Source organism: Eimeria maxima, genomic scaffold (genome assembly GCF_000499605.1).
Source record: "Eimeria maxima Weybridge genomic scaffold, Emw_scaff47, whole genome shotgun sequence".
Lineage (NCBI taxonomy): Eukaryota > Apicomplexa > Conoidasida > Eucoccidiorida > Eimeriidae > Eimeria > Eimeria maxima.
Window position 1 is genome coordinate 62,501 of NW_013563865.1, and position 10,980 is coordinate 73,480.

At 45.9% G+C, this 10,980-nt stretch overlaps 2 protein-coding genes across 2 annotated transcripts; one reads left to right on the forward strand and one right to left on the reverse strand.

Moving 5' to 3' along the window:
- Positions 1-2,704: 2,704 nt before the first annotated feature.
- EMWEY_00007800 (nucleoredoxin, putative) lies at positions 2,705-5,657 on the forward strand (the record flags this gene model as incomplete). Its single annotated transcript, XM_013478528.1, has 8 exons — positions 2,705-2,816; positions 3,042-3,370; positions 3,582-3,724; positions 3,963-4,200; positions 4,421-4,445; positions 4,969-5,078; positions 5,288-5,361; positions 5,654-5,657. The coding sequence occupies 8 exons, from the start codon at positions 2,705-2,707 to the stop codon at positions 5,655-5,657; spliced, it is 1,035 nt and encodes a 344-aa protein (XP_013333982.1).
- A 1,005-nt stretch (positions 5,658-6,662) lies between these two features.
- On the reverse strand, positions 6,663-10,037 carry EMWEY_00007810 (hypothetical protein, conserved; the record flags this gene model as incomplete). The annotated part of the gene is made up of 2 exons (XM_013478529.1): positions 6,663-8,927; positions 9,105-10,037. 2 exons carry the CDS (start codon positions 10,035-10,037, stop codon positions 6,663-6,665), a joined length of 3,198 nt encoding a protein of 1,065 aa, XP_013333983.1.
- Positions 10,038-10,980: the final 943 nt, after the last annotated feature.

The following is a 10,980-nucleotide window of genomic DNA, read 5'->3' on the forward strand; positions in this document are numbered from 1 at the left end:
TATGGTGTGGGATGGTTATCTTCTTTATGGAGGAGAGGGAGTGGGGATAGGGGCCCCCCGGGTACTGGGGGAGAAGGTGGTGGGGGCCCCGCGGGGCCCCCCTCAAGAAGGGAAAGAGGGCAGCGATTCATGGCGGGTACTGAATGGGACTTAGAGATGCAGCTGCTGCATTTAGAGTCTTTACCTGCTTAAGGTAATTGCTGCTGCTGCTGCTGGAGCAGCAACAGCAGCAGCAGCAGGTGTACAGACACATGAAGGGGTCCCCCTGCTGCTTACATTAAGGGAAGATGGTAATAATAATATTCTTCCTCTTTTTTGTGTGGCAATGGGAGCTGCTGCATGCAACGAGTGCTGCTGCATGCAACGAGTGCTGCTGCATGCAACGTATGCTGCTGCATGCATGCATGCATGCATGCAATGAGGCTGCTGCATGCAATGGAAGCTACTGTATGCAGCAATAGCTGCTGCATGCAAGTAATGCTTCTGCATGTAATGGAAGCTGCTGCATGCACGTAGAGCTGCTGCATGCAAGTAAAGCTGCTGAATGCATCTACAGCTGCTGCATGCAGCTGCATGCAGATGCATGCAGCGACCGCCTGTCTTAAGGGCGCAAATGTTTCCTCAGCAGCTCTTAATCAAAGGTGTGGTGGCTAGCTAGCCGCAGTGGCTAGCTGTGACTAGCTGGACCTAGCCACAGCTAGACGCAGCACTGTTGTGTGTCTGGCTAGCCAGCACACCATGCTGCTGCAGCTAGCTAGACAGCGTGATGGAACAATAGAGGGGCACATGGGTGTCGCTACTGCAGCGAGAACCCTCAAACCCTAAACCCTAAACCCTAAACCGTCAGTAGGGGACAGTAAAGAGGAAGGGTTTAACTTCCTGCTGACCTAAAGGGGGTTAAATGACTCCTTTTCCTCTTCTTATAATGCTGTGTATATGTATTTATATATTGTATATACACATATACTATTTATTATATACTATATATCATGTACTATATTATATATATAATGTATAATGTATATAATATACTGTTTATACAGTAGATAGGCGGAGGTAGCAAAAGGGACAAAGTGCAACATAGCAGAGGGGAGAGTCGGAGGAAGGAACCGGGGCATATCCAGCAAAGACACAGGAGAAAAACGAGAGAAAAAGGGGAAGGAATAGAGGAGACAGAGGAGACAGAGAATGGGACACAAAGGATACAAATGATTAATTAATGGTTAGCTGAAGCTACGCCGTTTTTTGCTGCTTTTGCTGCTGTGAATAAAACTTGCATGCACCGCAACAAAGCCCTTTGTAGGGTTTATGCCTGCCTCCTGTTGCAGGCATAAACCCTACAAACAATAAATACGAATTGTTAGTTGATATTCATTTATTACTTAAATAAATATAAACAATTTATAAATAGACGTGTACACACAAACAAATACAAACAAACAGACACATACACATAAGATACTTCCTAACAGCGAGCGGGAGCCTAAGATGGAGAGGGAGTTACACTCCCCTAAAGAGTTATTTATTTAGATTAAGCAACTGCATGTTAATTGATATCTATTTTGCTATAAAAAAGGAATAAATTGAATAGTTTAATACAACTTTTATGCGTATAGGGAGCGGTAAAGGGCCAACGGGTCGGCAGCGGCGCTAGTCGTCGATGGCCGCATGCAGCCCCACAACGCGAGTAATATGTTGAATAAAGGAGTATTTTCTTAGTTATTCTTGCAAAAATATACAATATTAAACATATAATTTGGTTTGTTTAATTCATTTATTTATTTATTTCTTTTTCCTTGTTTCCCTGCCTTTCTCTCTGTTCTTTTTTACCCTCTTTCCGCTGCCGACTGCTGCGTAGCCTCCCCCCCCACTCGAGGCTGTAAGGGCTGGTGGTGGTCTTTGTGGGTATTTCTTGAATCTTTTTTGTGTATATTTTTGTTCCTTTTCTTTTTAATTAATATAATATAAATACAAAAGAGAAGGTGGGGCTTTTTACCGGCTAAAAATCCCCATTTATTGGGTTTATCCCTCCTTATTCCTTACTTATGCATAATATAAGGAGGCAAGGATGAGGACGTCTAAGAAATCCTCGTTGGGCTTTTTCTTCTTTTTATTTCTTTTTCTTTCTCTTTTTTCTTTATCTTTAGGGGTAAGAAAATAAAAATAGTTCTTTTCCCCCGTTTTCCCCGCTATTTCTTCTATCCTGCCTTCCATCTCCCATGTATATGCATGCAATATAAGAACAATTAAAGGTAAATATAATATTAATTCCCCTTTTTTTCTTTTTTTCCTTCTTTTTCTTCTTTGTTTTGCTGCAGCTAAACCTTAATGACCCTAATAATACAGATAAAGAAGAACCCCTTATAGGGGCCCCTTCTTCTCCGTGGAAGAATCGTCTAGCTACAATAGTAGCACATACTGTTCCTGCTGCTGCTGCTCCTGCTGCTGCTGCTGCTGATGCTGCTGCTGATGCTGCTGCATCTGCTGCGCCTCCTCTGCATGCAATGAGGACACGCAAGAGGAGCAGGTTGGTTTATTTTCCCTCAATAGCTGTCTGTACACTGTATATATTCCTAGTGTGTGCTGTATTAATAAACCCTAAACCCTAAACCCTAATTATTTTTTTCTTCGCGTTGCTGCAGAGGAGGAACATTAGGGGCCCCTGTAGCCTTTGCTTCTAGGGGTATACATAATAAAAAAGAAAATGATGAAGAAGAGAGAGAATTGGTGGGGTTGCAACAACAACACTTTCCTCTTGTCTCTTGTACTGCTGCTAAGGCTCTTGTCTGTATTGGAGGAATCGCAGCAGTCGGTAGGTATACGGGGGTTTAGGGTTTAGGGTTTAGGGTTTAGGGTTTAGGGTTTAGGGTTTAGTGTCTAGGGTTAAGGGTATATGGTACACTAAACTCTAAACACTAATGCCTGATGCGGGCGCCATGTTTTGCTAAACTGTTACAATTATTGTTGAGTCTAGGGTTTAGGGTTTAGGGTTTAGGGTTTAGGGTTTAGGGTTTACGTTGTGAGGGTTTTGCTTGTTACAGGGGCAGCAGTATCTAAGCTAACAAGCAATTACTTAAGAAGAAAAAGGAGAGAAAATATGCGACGTGAGGGGCCCCCCTCCCCCTTCAATCGTTTATTGGGCCCTGTATTGCTGGAGGGTCCTGGAGCAGCAGAAGCAGCAGCAACAGCAGGATCAGCAGCAGCAGCAGCAGCAGGAGCAGGAGCAGCAGGAGGGTCAACTTCATCTATTCTTTCTTTTTTTAGACCTAAAAATAAATTTAAAGAAATATTCACAAATAATGCATTAGGGGAAAAAGGAAGTCTTACTGCCCTCTATTTTACAGGGAAAGGAGTTGAACAAATCTTACAGGTAAACCCTAAACCCTAAACCCTAATTCACAAACCCTATACTTACCTTCTGGTTTATACACCCTATAACTGCGCCCTCATTTCATAACCCATAAACCCTAATTTGTAAACCCTAAACCCTAATTCTTTAGTCCAAACTAATAGACTTCATGGGTTTTGAGGGTTTCAAGGGTTTAGGGTTTAGGGTTTAGGGTTTAGGGTTTCGTGTTCAGGCTAAGGGCTACGTACCATTTACTCCTCGATTAGAGAGTATAGTTAGAGCAGCAAAACAAAACGGTAAAAAATTAAATGTTGTTTTTATTTCTGCGGATAATTCTCCTAATGATGCTGCAGATTTATTTAATACTATGCCATGGTAAACCCTAAACCCTAATTTATAAACCCTAATTCTTTAATATCCTTAAGAAAACCCTAAACCTAAACCCTCGTAAACCCTAATTTATATCCATTACTCATTTAACACTATATGTCATGATAAACCCTCGTAATAAACCCTAATTATTTCCTATTCTTAAGAAACCCTAAACCCCCGTAAACCCTAATTGGCATTATTAATGAATTAGGGTTTAGGGTTTAGGGTGTTATATGTACAGGTACGCGGTTCCTTTTGATGACGAGGAAGGTAGATCTATAACTCGTTCTTTATATAGGAAGTTTAGGGTTTCTTCTCTTCCTCATATAACTTTATTAGATGAACAAGGAAAGGTAGTAAACCCTCAGGCATACACAGCACTACTAACAGACCCTCTAGGGTTTCCATGGAAAAAAAAATCTATTCTCCAACTTATTGGTAATAAATTACAAGACAATAAAGGGCAACCTGTTGACCCTGTAAGAAACCCTAAACCCTAAACCCTAAACCCTAAACAATCAGAAATCCTCGGACATCACCCTGTACATTAATAAACCCTAGACCCTCAACTTGAATGTACCGTAAACCCTAAACCCTCAGCCGTTTTAGGGGTTTTAGCTTTTTCTAAATGTTATTTTGCACGAGTTTTGGGATTTAGGGTTTAGGGTTTAGGGTTTAGGGTTTGGTGTTTTTTTTTAGGCTGTATTAAAAGGGAAGACGATAGGTTTATATTTTAGTGCATCATGGTGTGGTCCTTGTCGTAACTTTACGCCTAAATTAATGAATAAAATAAGGAAAATAAAAGAAAAAGGAGAAGAAATAGAATTAGTATTTATATCTAATGATAGAGATGAAGAATCTTTTAAGCAATACTCATCATCCATGGATGCATTGGCTATTCCCTATTCAGAAACCGCTACCAGAGCTGTCTTACAAGTAAACCCTAAACCCTAAACCCTAAACCCTAGGAGGTCAAAAATCCACTTTTCTTGTTTCCTTCAATGTTTTCTTCCCTTATACAAGTTGTTCTCGCCCTCTCTCTCTATCATCCTCTCTCCTTTTTCCTTGTTCCTTGCATGCATTTATAAGTGCATGCATGCATGAATGTATGCATGCGCAGGACGCGTTAGGGGTTCGTTCCTTGCCTACATTAATATGGGTAAACCCTGAGGGGGAGATAATAACACGTCGTGGTGTATCCGCAATAATAAAAGAAGGGGATGAGAGTTTAGGGTTTCCTTGGCAAGAAAAACTAATTAAGGATATAGATGATGCATTAGATGTTATTGCTGAGGAACCTGTTCTTCTTACTTTCCTTAATAATGCAGATAATCAACAACAACAACAAACCCTCAAGGTAATATTATCATCATATAAACCCTAAACCCTAACCCCTAAACCCTAAAACAGTATATGTATCATCTTTACTGTTGGTGCATGCATGTATATTGTATATATTCTATATATTAAATATACACCTGATCAGGAAAACTCTATGGTGTTTCTGGTTGAGGGTTTCTTTTAGGGTTTAGGGTTTAGGGTTTAGGGTTGGTTTTGTTTGTTTAGGCACTGGAGGAGGCTGCGGTGGCCTTAAAGGGAAGAAAGGACGGGGAGAGTGTTGGGCCCCTTCCTCAGTTCCTGTTAGCTCGTAGTTCTTCTCCTCGTACTGCAGCACTTAGGCATATATGCAAAGAAGGGTTTTCTTCATCAGCAATTAAACCCAATAATGCAGTCCTTGTAAGTTAATTTATGCATGCGCCCTCCTTGTTTTATCTCCCTCCTCCCCACTGATAGCCACAAGTCTTTCTACGGGTTTAGGGTTTAGGGTTTAGGGTTTTGAATATCGGGTTTATAGATGCAAGTCATGTAGTTTTTCTGCCTCTCGACGGAGTGTTAAGGGTTTAGGGTTTAGGGTTTAGGGTTTGTGTGCAGTTAATTCTGGATATATTTACACAAAAAGTATATCCTTTCCCTCATGATACAAAAGAAGTAACAAAAGAAAATATTGTTGATTTTGTTAATAAGTACCAGAATGAAGAATTAAATGGTAAACCCCTTACCTTACCTGAATAATTATTTATTGGCTAGGGTTTATGGTTTCTTTTTGTGGTCTAGAGTTTAGGGTTTAGGGTTTATAGGGTTTATAGGGCTTAGGGTTTAGGGTTTACGGGGCCCCTACAAACCCCTAAAAGCCCATAAAGGGCCCTTAAGAGATCCCTTGTGAGTCCACCTGTGGGCATCTCTTAGGGGAGGTTTAAGCGGGGCCCCCTAGGGAGCCTTACGGAGCCGCCTAGGGGGGCCCCCAGGGGGGCCCCTATGAACCGAACCGACAGCAACCGAATCCTTTAAACTTTGTGGTCTTTTTCTTCTTTCTTATGTGTAAACGCATGCAAACTTGGGGCTTTGAAGACAGCCCCCGGCTTGCATGCGTTTACACACATAATGCATGCAGCGGCGCCTATCTCGCAGGCAACTGCAGCAGCGATAGTAGCAGCAGCAAGAACAGCAGTAGCAACAGCAGCAACAGCAGTAGAAGTAGCAGCAACAGCAGCAGCATCAACAGCAACAGCAGGAGCAGCGGGTGTGCAAGATGCAATACCCGTCGCTATTAGAAGAAGCAGATTTAGGGTTTAGGGTTTAGGGTTTAGGAAAACTGCTTTTAACTGTTATAGAAAAAGAAAAGAAACAAGGGGGCACCAGCACATTGGCAGGGGCCCCTCACATACATTTACTATAAGCATTAGGGGGTATTATTTACTCTATTATTGGGGTTTATTCTAATGGGGGCCCTTCTGAGGGGCCCCCCTTAAAGTCCCTGTTCCGGACGGGAAGCCCCCCCTGGAGCACTGGGGCACCCTTGGGGCCCCCTTGGGGCCCCTTAAGTCCCCTTCCTGTGGGGTTGGGGCCTCTACAAAGAGGTCACCTGTTAAATTCCATTGCCTCAGGGGCCCCCCTGGGTGCCCCTATTGTTGTTGTTGCTGCTGCCGCTGCTGTTTTGTCTTCCTTTTAGCCAATCCCTTGCCCCCAAGGCCTCAACAATTCTGTTAAGGACGGGGAGGCCCATAAAGCCCCCTAGGCGGGGTTGGATAGATTGGGAAGCCTGCTGCGGACCTCCACCCTTCACGCTGTTGCTGCTGCTGCTGCTGCTGCTGTTTGTGGTGGAAGTGGTGCTGCTGCTGCTGCAGCTGCTGCTGCTGCTGCAGCTGCTGCTGCTGCTGGTGCTACTGCTATGCTCGAGAGGGTGTTCAAGTGGGGCCTCGCCACTGTACTGCTGCTGCAGGGCCCCATCACCAGGGGCCCCTGCTGCTACAGTACCACCAGAAGGGGCCCCTTGGGACCCTCTGAACCGTCTTTCATTGGAGTTACGGGGGCCCCACCCTTCAGGAAGCCTTGAAGCCCTGTACGATCGCAGGGGGCTCCTCAGCTCTCGTGGGCCCCTTTCGCCTACGTAGCTCCTACGGTGCCCCCTGTGGTGACCCCTGCTGCTGCAAGGGCCCTCGTCCGAATCGCCTACGGGGTACCGTAAGGGGGAGGCCCCGGGGGCCCCCCGCGGGTCTCCTTCGTAAGTCATGCCGAAACTTTGCTGCTCTGATATTCTTCTGTTCTGCTGGGAAGCAGAAGCAGCAACGGCAGGGTCAGCAGCAGGAGCTGCAGACCCAGAGCCTGAAGGGCCCCCAGGGCCCCCTTGGGCCCCCTTTGAGGACTGCGCTCCCCCACGTCTCCTCCCCTGTACCCCTGACACAAAGTATCGATGCAGATGGGGGGTCCTTAAGGACTGCATGCGGCTGGTACGGGGGGCCCCCTCAATAGAAGTTTGGGGCCTCCAAGAGGGGCCCCCCACCGCAGCCTCCTGAGGTCCATTTTCTGACTGCTCCCTTTCCGTCGGTAGAGCGGTAGAGTTAGGCTGCGGTTGGCCTCCAAAGAAGGGGGACCCATTGGGGCCCCCCTGGGGGCCCCCCATGGGTATTATGTCTTGCTGCTGCTCTGATGAGTCTGAAGAAGAACGTGGACGACGCAAAGTAGCAGGGGGCCCCTGATGCTGCCTGCTGCTGTCTTGTGTCTTTGAGGGAGCGGGACCCCCAGGGATGCTTGCAGGGGGCCCCATAGGGCACTGCCTAGGGGGGCCCCTGCTGCTGCTAGACTGCATGCTGTACTGCTCCTCCCAACTGCTGCTAAATGCAAGACCCTCGTCAGCCTGGGGGACACCCACACCACGCTGCTCCATTAGCAACTGCTGCTGCTGCTGCTGCTGCTCGTTGGCTAGATGGGCAGCAGCAAAGGGTTGACCTCTGTGCGAGGGCCTACCCCCCGAGCGTTGCTGCTGCTGGCTGCAGCCGACCCTCGCTGCATCTGCAGCAGCAGACAGCTCGTTATCTTCTGCTATATTTGCAGCTTCTCTCTTTTCGCTGTATTTTCTGCTGTATTGCTGCTGCTGTGTCGGCCCCACCTGTTGCTGCTGCTGCAGCCGCTGCTGCTGCTGCTGCTGCAGTTCCTGTGGGTCAGCATTAGGGTTTTGTACATCCAAAGAAACAGAAGAAACAAACAAAGATGTGCTGCATGCAGAACTCTGTTGGCCCCCATCTATTGACGAGGGGGAATTATGTTGCTCCTGCGGATGTGTACTCCCTGCCGCTGCTGCTGCTGCTGTTGTTGTTGCTTGCAAGCCAGGAGGAGCAGCAGCAGCTGCAGCACGTGCTGCTGCTACTGCGGCTGCAGCCGCTGCAGCAGCACCCCGATCTTGTTCTACCTCTATAGAAACTTCACTTCCTTCAACACCAGCTTGGGGGGCCCCCATATCTTTAGGGCCCCCCTGGGGCCCCCCAGCGCCATCAGAGGGTACAGAGCAGCAAACTTCAGCAGGGCGGGGACTCTCCGAGGCCCTAATGGATTCAGCAACAGACACCTGAAAGGAGGAGAGAGGAGACACCACAGAGCTGCTGCAGGGTCCTCCAACCCTTTGCTGCAGTTGCTGCAGTTGCTGCTGCTGCTGCGCTCGAGACACTGCTGCAGCTGCTGCAGCTAAAACGCCAGCTGTTGCTGCTGCTGCTGTTGCTGCTGTTGCTACTGCTGCTGCTGCTGCTAACGCTTCTAACGAGGGAGCATCAACCCCTCCAGGAGCTGAGGGATTGACAGGATGGCCCTCCCCTGCTGCTGCTGTTGCTGCTGCTGCTCCAGTTGCTGCTCTAGAGGATGGTGTGTTGGAGGTCTGCAAGACGAACAACAAACAATCACGTCAACAGTCGAGGGTTTAGGGTTTAGGGTTTGCCGCTGCCGCTGCCCTCTTGTAGTACTGAAGCAATAGCCCCTATTAGTAGACAGCTAGCTGGCAAGGTAGCAGCTAGCTAGCTAGCTAGCTAGCTACCCAGGGCAGGATTGTACTTACGGGCGCAGTGTATTGAAGGAGACAATTTCCTGCAAGACTGCTGCTGTTGTCTTTGTTTGTCTCTGCAGGCCGAGAGGTGGAGGCAGGGGGAGCACTATTAAAGAAGGGGACACCTGTATCTTGCTGCAGTTGCTGCTGCTGCTGCTGCTGCTGCTGCTGTTCCAGTTGCTGCAGTTGTTGCAGCTGCTGCAAATGATGCAGCTGCTGCAGCTGCTGCTGCAGATGCGAAGGCTGTCGAGGGGAGTCTAGATACCCTAAGGAGTTGTCATGAGGCCCGTCGCCAGCTAGCATACACAGACGGTCAAGCGGCTGCTGTTGCTGCTGTTGCTGCTGTTGACGTTGCTGCAGTTGTTGTTGCTGCTGTTGCTGCAGTTGTTGCTGCTGTTGGTGTATCCATTGCTGCTGCTCCTGCTGCTGTGTCTGTTGGAAGGCTTGTGCCTGCATTTCCCTTTGTGTAGTTTTTGCTGCTATTCTTTGTGGCTGTGTTGCTGCTGCTGTTGCTGCTGTTGCTGCTGTTGCTGCTGCTTGTTGCAATTGTGCCTCTGCTGATTTCTGCTTAACATATTCGCCATCCTCGAACCTCAACACACGCCGTGTTGCTAGTTGTGTACCTTCTGCTGCTGCTGCTGCTGCTGCTGCTGCTGCTGCTGCTGCAGTACCTGCTGCAGCTACCTCTAAACCACCGCCCTGCTGCTCCTTAGCCCTATCATTAGCATTCCCCCCATCACCAGGACTAGGACCATCACCAGTAGCCCCATCAGCAGCAGGAGAAGGATAAGCAGCAAGATCATCCTCCGCAGCATCCGTAGCAGCAGCAGCAGCAGAAGCAGGAGCAGAAGCAGGAGGAGGAAGTGGCCTCTTAATCTTATAGAACCATGGATGTGTTAATGCTTGTACAGCAGCACATCTCCTATTTTGCTGCTTATTGCACATCCAAGAAATTAAATCTTTTGCGCTATGACTTATTGATGACCAAATTGATTGAGAAAAATTCAATTGGCACCTATTCAAGAAAAAAGAGGAAAAAAAAAAAAAATAATTTATTTATTTATTTATTTATTATATTATATTATATTTTATTTTATTTTATTTTATTTATTTTATTTATTATTTATTGTTTTTATTATTCATTAACAGGAAAGTTATTCAACATCGTTGTATGGTCGGTGCAATGTATCCAATGACCACATAAGAACACCAGCAGCAGCTACAGCAGCAACAGCAGCAACAGCAGCAGCAACAGCAGCAACACAAGCAGCAGCAGCAGTATCAGCAGCAGCAGCAGCTACTAGTGTTTAATGGTGTTGTCTTATTCCTTTTATTCTTCGTAATACTCTTTGTTGCTGTAACAAGAGATAATAACAATATTATTGTTTATTATTTATTATTAATAATTATTAATTATTTATTATTATTTATTATTTATTATTTATTATTATTATTTATTATTATACCCTAATCCCTAACCGATCCTCTAGCAGGTACAAGACAGAAGCCTAAGGTTTAGGGTTTAGGGTTTAGGGTTTAGGGTTTGTGTGTTATATTGACATTTAAACACTGTACCTCAGACCTATCCTACTATAATATATATGTTTATGGTTTACGGTTTACGGTTTAGGGTTTAGGGTTTAGGGTTTAGGGTTTAGGGTTTAGGGTTTAGGGTTTAGGGTTTAGGGTTTAGAGTTTTAATTATATTACCTAAGATTTCTTTTGAGTATTTCTTTAACATTTTGTCCCCTAAATGGAGGAAAGCCACCTAATAAAGTAAATAATATTACCCCTGAGCTAAATACATCTACCTTAGGTCCATAAGGTAAATCTTGTAATATCTCTGGGGCTGCAAATACACAAAAAAAAAAAAAAAAAAAAAAAAAAA